The following is an 18,185-nucleotide window of genomic DNA, read 5'->3' on the forward strand; positions in this document are numbered from 1 at the left end:
TCATCTATTTCTTCGGTGTATGTTTTTCACACAAATTATGATCAAGGAAACTAATGCATACGTTTATATAATACAGGAAATATTCATTGTTTTTACTTTTTTAACATTAAAAAAACGTAACTTTCCAGGATTGCATGTCGTGTCCTTCAGTAGCAAGGACACTTATAGAAAATTTCCGATGCTAAAAATAAATGTAAATACATAAACACATGGTCTAAAAGAACTGAGAAGGTCTCTCTACCTTTAAGTTGAAGTACATTCACCATTCCCCCTTCTGAATGTGCAGATGAAACTATGGCTCATGGATAAATTTCTCTGTCTAATAAGTTCAGCAGCAAATCACAATGTACCCTTAGACGATGAACATTTAGAATAATAACTCTGCTATCGGAAGAGCTAATCAAATATGCGTAGCAAAGGTCCCTGAGAAAATTTAATTTAGCTAAAAATTTATTTCATTTGCTATAACCTAATGAGACAGAGTTCAGCCTTTCCCTTTATGTGTGTGTCCCTGAGGTCGGCAAGCCACCTTCTCCTTTGACAAGCATGGAGTAAGCCACCAACCCCACACCCTTTGTTTTGCTCCTTACACCTTCTTCTGCTGGCAGACACAGCCGCTAAACTGCAAGGTGTTAAGGACAAAGCGAGACAAGCCAACGACACAGCAAAACATGTGCTGGCACGGATTAAAGATCTCCACCAGGACCTTGACGGCCTGAAGAAAAATTACAATCAACTGGCAGACAGCATAGCCAAAACAAATGCTGTGGTAAAAGATCCTTCGAAGAACAGTAAGATCTCCTTTTTCACTTTGATCATATCATTTGTTTCTTCACGCTATAAAAGTACCCTAGCCTCATAACTCTTAGAGCTGGAGGAGACCCCACGGTGATGTTGTCTGCTCTCCTCATAGACTGGGCTCCAGAATGGAGCATCTGTGGCTCCAGAACTAGAACCCAAGTCCCCAGGCTCTGCATAGTGCTTTCTTCATCCACATTTTGCCCAGTCCAGAGGAAATTAAACTTCTCAAAGTCTGCATGATTTTTGGTATAGGGATGCCAAATACTTTTTTGTTCTTTTTTTGGCCAAATACATTTTTAATCCTTCAGTGTAACTGAAAACACAGTTGTGCTTGGGAAATAATATCCCCCAAGTCAGTGAAGTTCCTTGGAACATAGAGGCCAAGGACTACACTTACTAGCAGACCTGTATAACAGGATATTAAAATGATATCGGCCTGAAATGCACTAAAATTACAAAATATTAATATTTCATTATTTAAATTCTGTTAATATTTTCAGGAAATTTAAGTATTTGTGTACTGTATCAAGAATATTTCTTCACATCTTTTGTGTATTGCATTAAATTATGTCAAGTTCATAAGGATTTTGCTGAGAAAATGTGGTAGAACTTAATATAATGATAATTTAAATTATTAAACTGTAGTCAATAAACATTAGGATATTTTTATATTCTTTTTTCCATTCTGTGAAGTGATAGAACATTATCTCACTCTGTGATTTCACCAAAAGAGATGCCTGGTTTTTTGTACTTGATACTCTCAAGAGACAAGCCCTCTATTTATACACCAACATTTTCACTGGGTGTCAAAATGTTTAATCCGTGCAATAACAAAAACACTGTTACTGATGTTACATGTTCTCTAATTCGGGTGCTGTTTTTTAACATCATTGCCAGCTGAATAAATGGTTCTAATGCATACCAAATCACAATATCCCTGCACACACACACTCAAAAAAGAATGAAAATTAGTTTTAAAGTAAATATCATTCTCTTTTACTCATTTTAAAATTTAAGAGATCATTTCATTCCACTTCAGATTGATTCTTATCTGATATGGCCTTTTCATAATATTTATCTCTAACTCTTTGATCCTACCCTCTATCTAGAGATAGTTATCTGTGATATTAATTAAACTGGGTCTGTTTTCTATCTTTCAGAACAATAGCCTGCTAACTGACACGTATCTGTGGATTTTTATTTCATAACACTTGTTTGACTTAAAATAGGGTGCATTTGTTATTAGGACGACTTGTGACAAGTACCATTTTTTGATCATCACTGCTTTGTAGTATCTCTAAAAATATTTCCTCATGAATTTTCTAATTTCTTTTTGTTTTGCTTCCATATGAAATTACCTGCAGAAATCAGTATGTATATGTTTACTTGCATGCTTTTAACAACTTCATGCTTGATTGCCTATTGCAAAAGCTTCAGCTTTGCGTGTTAGTGTGTTTGGGTATTGCTTTAACATGACATGGCTATGCTTTCCAGTGTCACAGCATTGACGCTAGATACATTAAAAAAAGGACATATTCCTTTACAAATAGTTAGCATGTGGATGTATTTGATATTAAGTATTTTCAATTGTGTTATAGAAATTAGTGAAATATCTGTATGATACCAACAGAAAGGTGGAAAACAGAATTCTTCCACAAATTGAGCTAAATTGTGATGCTTCTCATGACACAGATTCCACCACTGAAGTTCAAATGACTTCCTTGCAGCAGGATTAAAATAGATCAGATATATGTTGTTGTCATTGCTTTTCTCCCCTGGAGCTCACATTCCCCCTCCTAATGAATAATTATTCTCAACTTCTAGAGAATTATCCTTGGAGAAGCCCCTAATAAAATTAATAGAATTAGATCTTATTAAATGAGAAATTATTGGGATATAATAATATTCTCTCTTAAACATCTCATAGCTTAAACGCAAAGTCAGAAATAAAACCGCAGAATAGGAAATAACATACAATCCAACACATCAAAACCTGGGAAATATGACCAAGGCTGTCCTCAGTGGAAAATGAGTGTGATCAACTCACTAAACAAGCAGTGAAATGAACATTTTAGGTAATCAACCCTATAAATTAGACAAAATAAAATTAAAAGAAAGAAGATGAAAAAAATGGTGAATTAAAAGAGAAAAATAATATACTTGATAAATACAAGAGGTAGATCTTTAGGAATGTAAAGATAAAACATTTTAAATTGTTGGCAGGCTTAATCAAGAATGATAAAGCACAGATAGGCAAAGTTCTAAAGGAACTATAACAAAGTACGGGGTGGGGGGAATTTAACACATAAGAGAGTACTTGTCAAAACTCTATGATGATGAATTTTAGAGCCTAATAGAGATAGATAATTTTCTAGAAAAACATAATCATAATCTATCTTCAAAGGTGATTTTAAAATCTATATGCTGAAATAATTATGGAAGAAAGTCAGAAGTTTTTAAAAACTATACAAGAAAGTATCAGACTCACTATTACAGATTATTTATTTTTAAAACCATCAAGAAGATAATTTCCAAAAGACTTAATCTGCTTCAGAAGATGGGGTGAGGGGAATGAGAGAGGTGGGGAAATTCAAATTTCATTTAGAAACATTTGATTAGAATCTGGAAGCTTCAAAGAAAAGAATCATTTCTTGGATGAACCTTAAGTATCCTTTGCTTTACCCTTTTCCTTTTTCCCATGAATCCAAATCTAAGCCATTTTTCTCAATTCTAGAATAATTTGTAGAAAATCAGAGTAATATTGGAGAATTAAAGGAAAGAAAACATGGGCAAATGGCTTATTAAAAGTATACAATACAAAGTAGTTACTGTGCCTCTGTTGAATATGCAATTATATAACAAGGGCTTTGATGCCAGTAACCTGCATTTCAGGCTTTGATGTAGCAACTCTATTAAAATTAATAACAGGCCTATGTCCTTTTTAAACATCAGTCACAATATTGTTCATATTTATGAATGAGTTCAAAATACTTAATTCAAAACCTAGTTAAGAAAATAATAATTTCCTTCCTTTTGAGCACGTTTGATTCATTCCTGAGGATTAGCTCTCAGTGGTCCATTGGCCACCAGAGAGTACATCGTTCATAGCCGAGCAGGGTGCACAGCCTTGGTCCTTAAGTAGTTTCACTTTTTCATCATGGTCACAATGACAGAAAGCAGAACAATACGTGCTCAATCAGATAATAAGTGACATGGTTTGGGTAAGACTGCCAGCATCCTAGAAATTGACTAATTGGTTTCCATGGGTCATTTACCCTCCTACAAAAAGCACATGCAGAAAGTCTCTGGATCAGTGATAAACTTCAATTATTTGAGGGTTAAAACCCCTTTTCAAATTGTCAATATTCAACCTTTTTTAACCTATCAAAATGACAGTTTAATATGGTTCAACCTAATACAGAGATTAGGGTAATCAATTATTCTTCAAAATGAAAATGAACTGCAGCATGAAAGATTTAATTAAAGTTTAACATAGGCCTTCAGTCTGAGGGTTGTTGAACATTGCAATGTTTTCAGAAGACATTTTGATAGCTTCTCTCTTTAAGATGTACAAAGAATGACAGAGAGAAAAAGAAAGAAAACCAATTTTGTGTGAGAACTCTGATTTAAATACAGTTCTGGCTTGGACAGATGAGATGACATTTTAAAACACTTTTATTTCCTTGATTCCGTAACTGAAATTCTATTCCATAAAGGTTAGATTTTTGGCTGACGCTAGAAATTAATCATCGAATTGAGTTCCTCGTATTCTCTACCTTCAATGCTAACTTTCACCTTGATCACAAAGCCAAAGCATTGGTCCTCTATCTCTAACATTTCTGCTTTGACCTGCTTGAGCTCCAACTGGAATATTCCTATTTGCCATCACAAACTGTGCTTCAACAGTCATGGCCCTGCTTTGTCATGTGGATAAGATGAAATCCTTTCAATTATTTAATTGAGCATACTACTATTTTCATTTCTGTGTGTGTGTGTGTGTGTGTGTGTGTGTGTGTGGTGTGCACGAATCTTGGTCTATGCAGTTGCAGATGCAGACGCCACTGTGAAAAATCTAGAACAAGAAGCTGATCGTCTAATAGATAAACTCAAACCCATCAAGGAACTTGAGGATAACCTAAAGAAAAACATCTCTGAGATAAAGGAACTGATAAACCAAGCCCGGAAACAAGCCAATTCTGTAAGCTTTTTACTTTCAATATCAGTAATTGATTGTAATTTTTTTTGTATTATTCCCAGAGTGAATAACTTCTCCCAGTGTATCCTGTTGAATAATCTGTTTGTTTTCCTTTAACTTGACGCTGTTTTAAGGGTAGGGGAGGAGGATAAAAGGTTAGATTTTTTTCCATGGATTTCAAAATCCATCTCATAGGATGAATAACCGCTACTTACTGTTTTAGAAATGGGAATTTTGTGGGGCACCTGAGTTGCTCAGTGGGTTAAGTGTTTGACTTTGGCTCAGGTCATGATCTCGCAGTTTGTGAGTTTGAGCCCCACATCAGGCTTGTACTAATGATGCAGAGCCTGCGTGGGATTCTCTCTCTCTCTTCTCTCTCTCTGCCCCTCCCCCACTTGTGCTTGCGCTGTCTCTCTCTCCCTCTCAGATAGATAAACTTAAATTTTTTTTAAAGAAATGGGAATTTTGTTATATTTTATCAGTATTTGAATAGAGTAGCACAAATAGCAAGATTGTATGTTAAAAAGACATGAATGAGAGTTCCTTGCTTTTGATGAAAGCAAAAAAGGCCAATCAGTGGGGCTGTATCAGGAAGGAATGAACAAGAGTACATAGAATAATAGCAATGAAGAACCACTATTTTCTATATTTTTTGTCTGAGTACAAGTGACAACAAAAATTATTTTGGTTATAATTTCTGCAGGTTTTTTTGAATTAAAAATGGAGAATACCTCAGTTGTATCAAAATTTTGCTCTTTATTAATCTAATTAGTAAACTATTAGGAAAAAGAAAACAGAACTTTCTAGAAGATAGTAATCTGTTGAACCAGGGTAGAATTGTTAAGTGCCAATGTGAAACTTTATCTAGACTAGTAAATTCATCCCATGACAACTCTAGAGATGCAAGCAAAAAATAACAGTTTTTGTGTTGTCATGTTTATACTCATCTTTTTAGATACCTAAGTCTTCCATCTGGAAAGTTCCATTTTTCTGAACAACTTTGAAGCTAGAAGGACCAGAAAATGCCTTTTCTTAACTCATCAATTTATATATTTTTTAGTAGTGGACCAATAATATGATGCCCAAGTAACAGTATATCATTTTACATTGCTGATACCTCTAAACAAGGCTAAGATAATAAGTTCAAGGTGCACTTTAAAAAGGGATTCATGCTGACTAAAGAGAAATTTAGGGGTGCCTGGGGGACTCAGTCGGTTAAGTGGCCAACTTCGGCTCAGGTCATGATCTCACAGTTTGTGGGTTCGAGCACCACGCCGGGCTCTTTGCTAACAGCTCAGAGCCTGGAACCTGCTTCAGATTCTGTGTTTCCCTCTCTCTCTGCCCCTCCCACACGCATGGGCTCTCTCTCAAAAATAAATAAACGTTAAAAAATTTAAAGAGAAATTTAGAAAATGACAAAAAATTCATCAAGATGATGCACATAAGCTCAAAGTGAAAGTAGCAGCCAGGGTTGAAAAGATACATATTGAGCTACAATATGAAAACCGTGTAGGCAGTATGATGACACATGAGTATGATATATATGAAGCACAAAGTGAAAAGAAGTCAGATGATAGTCTGAGGTTTGTGGTTTTAACTAAGATTAAGCCAAGGTAGAAAAAGCATCTCCTATGCTCAAGGCTACTTTTATGTACAAAGTTTATAACACCATAGAAAAAATAAGATGTATACGTAAATAACTCTAAGATAATGCCAAATAGTGTGCTACCGTACGTGAGCAATGGGAAGGGGGATAAAGTTCTGGAAAGGAAGATCCCCTCTGGTAGGGACCAGATTTTCCAAAGAAAAGAATTTGAGCCAGGCCTTGAGTGGGGTAGTGCTGGATGAGGGAGGGGAGGGTAAGGAAGCAGAGCATTCTGAGAATGAGCAAGGCAGAGAGAGAAGGAAGTTTCAGGGTCATTTCATGAAAGAGTGGTCTCGTTTGCCAGGATTATTAGTAGAGTGAACATTAAACAGGAAAGGTCAGTGGAGACCAGCTCTTGTTGGCCTTGGCTGGTAAGGAGAGAAGTTTTGTTTAGACACAGTTATACCTGAGATAAACCTCATTGGTGAGGAAAAGCTGAAAGTTCTCGAACATGAAATGTAATATTATCAGAGCTGTGCTTTTTTGAATATGAATCTGGAAGTAGCTTGGGGTGTAAATGAGAGAATATTAGAAAGAAGGTCACTTTAATAAGAGTCTCAACTGTAGCAGGTGGTAGTAACAAGGGAAACAGAGAGATTGAGATATCACTCCTGTATTTTGCAATGTTAATTTAAAGAAACAAAAATAGCAAATATTCTCTTGTGAATCACACACTTAGCCACATTTTTTAAGTCATCATGTGGGCAAATCCAGACATTTTTATTATTTCTTCTTATAAAGAAATCTAAAAATATGCCATATAGTCATCAGTTGTGTTTTCTCCTACCCTCCCCACCCCCCCCCGCCAGGGGAAAAAGATTAAATTGTGACATGTTAAGTATATAAAACCTGTCTCAAGATACAAATTGAAAGTTATAAATAAATGCTACAAGAATTAACCATTGTCCATGCCTTTCAAGGAAACTTTCAGTCACGTTTGGAAATGGAAGTTATAGCAAAGTGTCTTATTTTTTTTTAATAAGATGTTAGAAATACAGAAGCAAGCCAAATTTTTTTCAAGTGAGTTTTGTGCTTATTGAAGATGACATCTGCTTGATTTATCAATATATTTGTAACCTGGCACAAGTGTCTGAATGTGGCCCTGATACGTACTCAACATGACCAAGAAATTAAAGACATGTATTTTAAAGTAGGTTTCTCGGGGCACCTGGGTGGCTCAGTCGGTTAAGTGTTCGATTTCAGCTCAGGTTAGGATCTCACAGTTTGTGAGTTCCAGCCTGCGTAGGGCTCTGTGCTGACACCTCAGAGCTTAGAGCCCACTTCAGATTCTGTGTCTCCCTCTCTCTATCCCTCCCCCGCTTGTGCTCTCTCACTCTCAAAAGTAAATAAATAAACATTTTTAAAATTTTTAGATAAAAATAGAGTATCTTTCTTTAGTTTGTTGGCTCTGAAATTGAGTAGCTGATACTCTTTTTAAATGAATGACCTAGTTACTGGATTAACATAATGCAGTGAAAATCCAATAGATATAATAATGGGATCCTCAATAATGTTTAATTGAGTTCATAATGATTCATTAGTAATGGTGTATGAGAAATGCCTTGGAGGTACCTAATGTTTAGTGGTTTTTGTTTAGAAGTCTTAGGAAGGGTTCATATTAGAAAGAAGAATAATTGATAGACCCGAACATTCTAAGAAATGTTTGTGTTTCAGAAACTTCTCCCTTCTTATGAAAGGCATATGTCCTAGCAACTTCTAGAGAAATTTATAAATACTGTATTTTGATTTACTTTGTTTAGATTTGTTAAAGAGGTCTCTATTACTGGAAATCAAAACACAACAAAGTTAAAAGGAGAGATTAGTAGCTATGGACTGGTTACCAACTGTTTGAGCTGCCTGAATTTTTCAGATACTGAGGATATATTCGAAACCATAAGGCAGAAAACAGAAAATCCAGAGGGATTTTTATATAAATGTGCAAGAGTTGAGCAATAGATTACTTTATGAGATCAATTGCTGGCATCTGGGGCATAATACCATCATTTTGTTCGGAGAACCATATTTTTAGATATGTATACTATGGCATAAAGGAGATTAACTGTAACTCCTAGCAACAGTAAATACCCTGAGTTTTAAAATGGCTACTCCCTTAGACTCTCCGTTCTCAGAATTTCCACAGTTCACTTAGGCTTCAGCACTGGTGCTCTATAGTCTACACTTTGATAATCCCCTTTTCAACACACCAGTCATGCAATCCCCTATCATTTCCCCCAGGTATACCTAACCAAGCACAGAAGCCAATCCTGTGACCAAACTGTCGTGTATTCCACCCACATTCAGGCATTTCTTCTCTAAACAGCAACCAAGTAGTATGATTACATTGGATTCTGTGAACAAAAATAAGTTACTTGTGATTAAACTAGCCATAATGTGGCTCAGTGGCCCAAACTAGAAAGCATTTGTGAAATAAAGGTAAGACAGACCACACACCCAGTTACTTTTGATTACTAATCCAGCCCCACTAGGAATTTGGTTATGATTTCCTGCCGAAGATCATTCAATCTGCTGTTCAGCTCCACTCACGAATTCCCGGTAGACCTTGATTTCTTCTCTTTGACTATCTTATTATGTCAGTGATGTGTATACCCTGCTTTAGATATTGGATTTGCTTGGTGCCAGGGTCTTCTCTGATGATGGTCTTGGTTCACTTGCTGCAAATTCCTAAATACTCATGATATCCTGCACCTTTTCCTAAGCATTAAAAACATCTGAAGGCTGCATTTCTCCTGCCTGCCCTCTACCGTATTATCCTTCTCATGCTTTACTTTATACTTTTTCTCTCTAAGCCCTTGGATAACCCTTGGTATAGCTGCTACTCCACCAGGTAGCACCCTCTGCCAACCTTCACGGCATGTCTGCTCCGTAGTATTAACATCCAGAGTAAAAGTTGCATGTTTCCTAGTTCTGTTTTTCTCAAGTCATTTTCATTTACCTACTCTTCGCACGTTATGTAGAAGGAAAATCCCATCATTTGTGGAGCAAAGAACAAACTTCCTGATAGGAAACTACACTTAGCAGGAAGACTATATCTCCCCCCAGAACACAGAGCAAACATTCTGGGTGCCAGTGTTGCAGACTACCCCCTCCCCTTAGGAGGAAGGCAAGGACAAGGAAAACCATCTAAGCAACAGGCTTCGAGGTTATTCAAGCCCCGGGTCACCACGCAGAGCTCCATTAGGCTGAGCCCTGTACCTTTCCAGCACTTGATTTCTCTGCAGATGTGCAGATGATGCAATGTGGTTATCAGATTAGGCGAGGAAACAATAATATACAAATACATGACTTACACGGAGTCTATAGGAAATGCAACGGGTTTGCTATGTCCCCAGAAGTTCTCAAACACATATGAATTTACATATTCATCAGAACCAAAAAATCTCTGCTTGGCTTTCTTTTGAAAACGTACCCAGTTTTTCATCCAGCACCTCTTCAGTGTTGTCTATACCACACTTGGGGAGGGGTCCTGGTGCTGCCTCTGCCCATTCTCTAGACTTTTGGAGCTGCTTCCTGTGTCACCATAACATGGAGACTGGCATTTGTGAGGGGAACAATAAAGCTAGCTGGTTTTCTCCCAAGTGCAAAAACTGTTTGAGTAGCACCCAGTGCTAGAAGGAATGAGAAAATTCACTGCTAGTGAGAACCAAGAGGCTTCTGGAAGCTGAGCATTTAAATCAGTGGCAAGGAAAGGTCTGCACCCTTCCTTGTCTCCGCTTCCTACTTGGAGCACTGCCATGGAGCAAAGTTGCAGTTTCTTCCCGAGTCCCTGCAACTCCATTGCCATCCTGAAAATGCCATTTGAGGGTACACCCAAACCGAAGGAAATTAAGTCACATAATCAACTAGTGTTATTTGTGACTGAAGAAAGGCTCCCTAAATGTGAGTAAGAATCGGCCTGAACAGTTTCAGTTCCGTTCATGTAGGAATTCCTTTCTTAGCAATTTATAGTAATTTTTAAAGTACTTGTCAAAAGAAAAAGGAGCTGTTAAATACATTAGTAGGAATAGCCATTGAAAATGATTTCCGTTTCATTTCCTGGCAAATTATTCATTTCCTGGAAAATTATTTCCGTTTCATTTACTTAATAAAAAGGTATAATTTATTCTCAAATGTATGTTCTGAGTGGCATGATTAATATTCTTCGTATTGTTAGAACATCTAGAACAAAATCTAGTTGGCCTCTTCCAACTGTAAGAACAGGAGAGGGTAGGTAATTTCCTCTCGAAAACTAAAAGAAAAATGATGTCCTACTAAAGTGATATGAAAATCACTGAAATTTGAACTGTAGAATTTCACTCAACAACCCTAATGAAGATCATTATCATTAGCTTCATATAAAATCACCTCTGGAAAATGTCCCCACATTCATAAAGGAGAAAGGTATGAAGGTAAGAATTTGTTACTTGGATGCTTCAAAAAACAGTAGCACACTAACATGATATGGGCTGTGAACAGCTCATTGTCCAAATCTCCCCGGGAAGCTGGCTTCCGCGCCCTCATTAATGAGTACAATGGTGTCCACATATGGGCATTTAATGATTCTATTTGATGGTAGAAAAATAACTTCAAAGAAGGGATGATGATGGTTTTGTAGTCGCTTGGGAGGTACTTCACACTTTCTGAGAGATTTAGTCTTGGTTCTTTGTGCCTGTTTTTCTTGAAGATCAAAGTATCTGTGTCTTCCGGGGGTGACTGCATTCGAACATACAAGCCAGAAATCAAGAAGGGAAGCTACAATAATATCGTTGTCAACGTAAAGACAGCTGTGGCCGACAACCTCCTTTTTTATCTTGGAAGTGCCAAATTTGTAAGTTCAATATCCAGCTTCTTCAGTCTCCTGTATGTGTGAATAGGCAGAGGTTAATCCCGGTAGTAAGGAAAATGTATAGGATCTCATAATATGCTCCCAAAATTGTGTTAGGTTTTCAGATTTGAAAACCTCAGAATCTTATGTCATGAAAGTTCTGAAGTATCAAATTAAGTTAGAAGGAAAATGAAATGAAGAAAACTTTTTACAGGGTTTAGGTACATCTGCTTTCATTTGTGAGTATGCCAGCATTTATTTAGAATGATATTTTCAGATCTGCCTATTTAAGAAGAAGGACTAATAGGAATAAACCTTTAAAAACAAGTCTCTAATGGGCGCGCCTGGGTGGCTCAGCCTGTTGAGTGTCTGACTTCAGCTCAGGTCATGATCCGGTGGTTTGTGGGTTTGAGCCCCACATCGGGTTCGGTGCTGACAGTTTGGATTCTGCTTCAGAATTCTGGGTCTCCCTCTCTCTCTTTGCCCCTCCCTGCTCATGCTCTGTCTCTCTCTCCTTCAAAATTAAATAAACATTTAAAAAAATTTTAAAACAAGTCTCTAAGAAATTACAATGAGCTTTCATGTTAAATGAAAATGACAAATTGTGGGGGCGCCTGGGTGGCTCAGTCGGTTGAGCGTCCGACTTCGGCTCAGGTCATGATCTTGCGGTTCATGAGTTCAAGCTCCGTGTCGGGCTCAGTGCTGACAGCTCAGAGCCTGGAGCCTGCTTCGAATTCTGTGTCTCCCTCTCTCTCTCTGACCCTCCCCCGTTCATGTTCTGTCTCTCTCTGTCTCAAAAATAAATAAACGTTAAAAAGAAAAAATTAAAAAAAAAAAAAAGAAAATGACAAATTGTGTATGCATTTCCTACCAATGAAAACTCTTTTGATTCATGTTGAATTTATAACTGAACCTGAATAAACAGAAGTCATATCTACAAATCTCATCTGAAAAGTTTTCATTCCTTTCATTTGGACATTAACTTTGTATGCATGGGGATCTTCCAAAATGAATAAAATTTTCAACAAATCAGTCATTGCATAAGTCAATACTTGTCATTCAGGTGAGAACTTTTACGTCACCTTAGGTGAAAAATCATAGTTAGCTCCTTAAAAATGTCAGTGTCTGGGGCACCAGGGTGGCTCAGTCAGTTAAGTGTCCAGCTCTTGATTTCAGCTCATGTCATGATCTCATGGTTTCTGAGTTTGAGCCCCACACTGAGCTCCATGCTGGCAGCACAGAGCCTGTTTGGGATTCTCTCTCTCCCTCTCTCTGCCACTCCCTCGCTCCTAAAATAAATAAATAAACTTAGAAAAATATATATGTCAGTATCCTTGGTGAAAACAATGAATTCTGCATCCAAATATTTTCTTTTGTCTCTACCAAAAGAATCAGAAGGAGAAAAGACTTGTTTGAAAAGTAGAATTAGTTAAATTAACACATATGCCTCAGCAGTAAGGACACACGTGTTGCCTTAAAGATACAATAATAAATATTACTTAATCATGCATAATAATAGATCATATCATTTGAGAATTTTTATTGTGAGACTTATAATTATTTCACATATCTGTAAATACCACCTGTTGAAAAGAACGCTGTTGGCCTCCTCAGATGTCTGATTTGTATCGTTTTTGTGTTTCTCTGGACTAGATTGATTTTCTGGCTATAGAAATGCGTAAAGGCAAAGTAAGCTTTCTCTGGGATGTTGGATCCGGAGTTGGACGCGTAGAGTATCCAGATTTGACCATTGATGACTCATACTGGTACCGTATTGAGGCATCAAGGTAACTACCTCAATAAGGATTAAGACAATTAAATGACAGAATTTTGAAGTAGGTTCCCAGTTTAAAAGAAAACTCCTTTTTCCATTTCAAGAGGTAGCTATGTATGCATGTATACAAATTTTATGTAGTAAATGTAGATGTCTATATGTGTGTGAACGGGTCTCTTGTAGTCCCTGTTAGCAACTGACAAACCTTCAAGGTACTAACCAGAGTGACCAGTCCATTCTGGACCATGCATCTGGTTGTCTCATAGCCATACCATCATACTATCAGTCATACTCTCTCCCCTGAAGAAGAAGTACCCTGGGACTTGCCCTCGTTCAGCACAAACCAGAGCATGAAAGCTGCCAGTGGCGCCTGTCTTCGAGTGCTCAGCTCCTCTTCTACTCTACGCAGCAGTGTTGCCTACAGGCAGGTGCAGTTTCTAAATGCTGGCACAAATATATAGTATGTCAGGCCCATACTACTTAAAATGGAAAGTAACAAGATATTGATTCATTCTGTATTTGAAGCTTTAATTCAGTTAACTTCTGGCAGTGTATAGATAACATAGAGAACCCATTGTTGTCCTCAATCCTTTTCCCTCATGTCCTCATCTTTTCCTTATTCCCAACACCTACTGAACCCAGAGCAGCTAGTAGTTGAGAGGTAGAGTGAAGGGCCTGGGGCTAGAGTTGCGTAAAGCAACCCTGGAATGTAGATGATGAATACAAAGAGTTTTACTCTGGGTTTGCATATGCTTAAATGTTTCCATCTTAAAGCTTAAAACCTAATAAGAAGAAATATTTTTAGTTCCTTTTTAGATCTTTGGTAAAAGAATGTATTGTGTTGTGTGTGTGTGTGTGTGTGTGTGTGTGTGTGTGTGTGTGTGTGAGAGAGAGAGAGAGAGAGAGAGAGAGACAGACAGACAGTATGTTTGTGTGTGTGTGTGTGTGTGTGAGAGAGAGAGACAGACAGACAGTATGGTGTGTGTGTGTGTGTGTGTGTGTGTGTGTGTGTGTGTGTGTGTGTGTAGAGAGAGAGAGAAAGCAGATAGTACGCTTGCATGTGTGATGGTTGGGGAGAGATAAAGTACTATCAGTTTAAGAATACTTATATTCACAGAGGTCAATTTTTCAATCAGAAGGGATACTGGTAAGATCTGGCAAGAGGAAGAAGAACCTTATTTGATAAATTCATTCTGTTGTTTCCAGGTACTTCAGTTAACACTGCACCCTCAGAGAGAAAAAGATTTCCCTGAGACAGCAGGGAGAGACAGAGACACTCAAGTTCTGTTGTGGCCGCTTATCTCAGAAGAGAGAGCGGTGTTTCATATTTAACAAGTCATAGACATCAATCACTTGAGAAAATGAAATAAAATAATAATAGCTTTCAGAATTCTATTAATGGAACTTAAAAGCACAGTTCTTCTATGCAATTTGTATACACAACTCTGAAGAGCAGACATTATGCTGTATGCGTTAAGATGGTATATGCCAAACAATAAAAGATGCACAATTCCAGGAAGACTCTACTTCAGCAAGTTTGGATCCAAGATATAATAAGGGATTTTAGGAGAAACGATGGAGCTTATAATGCAGAAGGGTGGCTCATTTGGGGTTCACTTGCTGAATTAAATTAGACAAAATGCTAAATAAAGTAGTATGAACTTGTTGAAATAGCATGTGTTGGTAGATAGTGAAGTGTTTGGGAAAGCAACAGGAAAAAGGTTTTCCATTTAACCACTGGCAGTTCCATCAGCTAATTGCTACTGCGTTGTTTCATATCAACTACCAGGTGCAGAGTCAGGGTATGTTGCTTACTGGTCCCTGGCTGAATCTGACAGTCAGCATCCAGCAAAGATCAGACTCTTGGTTTTGACTTGCAGTGTAATGAATCCGGATCTTTTGAAGCTCAGCACCCAGTTATCTCTTGAAAATTCCAAAACAAGTCCTATGTTTCATACCTTTTAAAACTGAAGTTCCTGTAAATGTGATGCATATTCCATTTTCCGTATTTTCTTTCACTTCCTTTCAACGCGGACCCCTCAAGAACTGGGAGGAACGGGACCATTTCTGTGAGAGCCCTGGATGGACCCAAAGCCAGCATTGTGCCCAGTACATACCACGCGGTGTCTCCTCCAGGGTATACTATTCTTGATGTGGATGCAAACGCGATGCTCTTCGTTGGTGGCTTGACTGGGAAACTGAAGGTGGCGTTCTCTTTCCCATTCTGTTGATCTCATCTCTGTACATAAGACCTGACGTGATGGCTCTAGGGGAAGGCATGATGAAGCTTTGCAAAAACTTGACTATCTTTTCCTTCATGTGTGTATGAAAACATAAATATATTTTGAGTAGGAATTTCTTCTTCTCTGACTATTCAGTCTGGAAACACAATGTTTTTAAGCCTACGCGTATTTACTTAAACGGTTCTTTTGCCCTTATCGGTGGCACCTGTTTTCTTTACAGTCTTGTTTCAGTTGCCTCAAGAGCAAAGTGTGTTTTCAATATACCCCTTTTTCTGAATCAGCTTATGATTTATTGATACGAAGTGCTATAAAGTTCAAACTTCCATCTAATTAAAAGATTTATGAATACCTTGGGAAATATCACAGGAGTCATAAGCTTCCAAATCATGGTCGGATTTTTAAAGTTTTCAAGTTGCTCTTCCCCTCATTCTTATAGAGCACTGCACTTAATATTCATAATTGCTTCATGACAGGTCCTTGTGCATTTGAAATTGCAAAGCGCCTGCATTTTAAAAGAAGCTCATGTTGATTAAATGGAAAAACGACGTGTCGGTGACATGCAAGAACACAACCAAATACAATGGATAACCCTGGGCTTGTCAGAATAGTCCCGGGATGGGATTAGTCAGAAAATGTGAAAAGCCAGGGTGACCCCAAATTTATGAGAGCTCAACCTTCATAGAGAGCGAGGTTGTTTTATTTGCTTCGTGGATGAGATGTGACTCGAAAGTATTGGAATGGATTCCAGAGCTACACACTAAAACCATCCTCATTTCTTAGAACAGCATATAAATATATATAGCACATAGTAATATATAGTCATGTTGCCAACTTTCTCTCCTCCCCAGAAAGATAAATATAGGGGGAGCACAGAGTAGTATAAAAACCATGCATTTTGAAATCAAATCCAAGTTGGATTCTCCGCCTCTAACAGGCAAGTCACTTGGCCCCTTGGCCTTCAGTTTTCTCAACTAGAAAAAGGGAGCTAAAATATCTACCTTGCTTGCATATTGAAAGGTATGACAATAAATTTTTATAACATTTTAAAGTCCTGTTGTGCTAAGTAATATTATAAGGAACTTACGTGAATTAACTTATTTAATTGTCACAGCAACCCCAAAAGGTAGATAATATCCTCCTCATTTTATATTTAAGGAATCGGAGTCAGAGAGGAGTTCAATGACTCGACCAAGGTCACACAGCAGTTAGAGGCAGAGCTGGGATTGGAACACAGGTTAGCAGCCACAGAAGCCCCCATCCTTAGGCACCACGTTTCACTGCCACAGTGAATAGTGAGAGATTATGTGCATGAAATTTACAACAAATGCCTAAGGTGTGGTAGTCACACATTAAATTGCATCCTAAATAATTCTTATTGTTATTCAGATGTCACTAGGCATAAATAAATTTTCTTATGCCAGTTTCAGGGAAAAAGAAAACAGACAAATGAAACCTGCAGAAAATCTTAATCATTTGGCCAAGAGTTTCAAGGCTCCTAACACATCCGAATATGAACCAAAAGCTGGAAACAAGTAACTAAATCAACATGCTAATGAAAATTCAAAGGAGCAGGAAAATATCCCAAGTCTAGTTTTTAGGATGCAAGAAGGGAAAGCAAAAAGCAAATAGAATCCACAAGTAGGATAATCAACCTCCGGAAAATTAAAAGAGACTCCAACTGATAACAGAGAATTCCAAGGGCCGCTCTGACTTGTAAATGTCAGTGGCTGTGATAAACATTCTTTCTACATGGCAGTGCACCACTGAGTCACAGCAAGAGAAAGATGTACATGTTGAGTTTCACCCAAAATTGTAACTACAAACGTTATCTATTCAGGGATCATCTTCCTACATATGTTCTAAAACCCAAACACGTCCATTCACTTTTTAACCCTAGACTACTCAGATAATTGTGGGTCAGCTTTGGCAAAGCATTTCTAAAGTTATAGGTACCAGAATATAGAATTTATTTGTAATGTGTCCATGCCAAAAGAGATCGTTGTTTAAATTACAGCCAAGTTTCATTAGAGTAGACCAGGTCATTCCCCTCCTTTGTGATTGTGTTACATATCAAGCTTAAGACCTTTCCCTGTGAAAATGACACCAGGGTTGTCATTTAACAAATATTTACTGAGCCCTAATAGGCTTTATGCTGTGTATACTAGCAGAGAATCACAATATGGTCCCTTCTCTTACAAATTCACTCTTTCCCTTCATTCTCCGGAGTTGGAAGCCTGCTTGGGTATAGGAGGAAATGAAAAATTGGGGGCAGCACTATCACTAAGTGATCTCTATGTGAGTTGTTTCTTCCCCTTCCATGTAGTCAGTGAGTGCCCCTTCTCAAGATCTTTAGAGAGATGTCTCCTTAGTGGTGTACGAATGCTCTCATTAATTAAATACCTCCTCTGTGTCAGGCACTGAAGGTGGTACCATGAATAAATTACCCAATTGAATTCTAAGAATCCCATCTTAGAGACAAAAAATGGAATCTCAAAGCAGAGAAGTAGCTCACCTGAAGCCGGAAGCTAGGAAGTGTTTATTTACTAATGGTGATAAAATGGCTTCGCACAAAATAACCAGGATCTGTGAGGATATAATAGGGTTAAAGATGAATATGTACAAGCCAAGACTATCACAAAGAGCGGATAATAAGTACTCCAGATTTTGCTGCCAATGCCTCTCGTGGGTACTCTAAGACTTCTTGT

At 37.7% G+C, this 18,185-nt stretch overlaps 1 protein-coding gene across 8 annotated transcripts in view; it reads left to right on the forward strand.

The window, feature by feature from the left end:
* The window catches only part of LAMA2 (laminin subunit alpha 2), a 614,828-nt gene that overhangs the window by 530,244 nt on the left and 66,399 nt on the right, over positions 1-18,185 (forward strand). For 7 of the 8 annotated variants that reach the window (XM_045499528.1, XM_045499531.1, XM_045499533.1 and 4 more), the window contains 6 exons: positions 609-791; positions 2,166-2,171; positions 4,845-4,999; positions 11,323-11,466; positions 13,117-13,250; positions 15,282-15,441. In XM_045499528.1, coding sequence (XP_045355484.1) covers positions 609-791; positions 2,166-2,171; positions 4,845-4,999; positions 11,323-11,466; positions 13,117-13,250; positions 15,282-15,441 — 782 coding nt within the window. The remainder of the gene's footprint in view (positions 1-608; positions 792-2,165; positions 2,172-4,844; positions 5,000-11,322; positions 11,467-13,116; positions 13,251-15,281; positions 15,442-18,185) is intronic. The other variant, XM_045499530.1, reaches the window with a different exon arrangement.

Source organism: Leopardus geoffroyi, chromosome B2 (genome assembly GCF_018350155.1).
Source record: "Leopardus geoffroyi isolate Oge1 chromosome B2, O.geoffroyi_Oge1_pat1.0, whole genome shotgun sequence".
NCBI lineage: Eukaryota > Metazoa > Chordata > Mammalia > Carnivora > Felidae > Leopardus > Leopardus geoffroyi.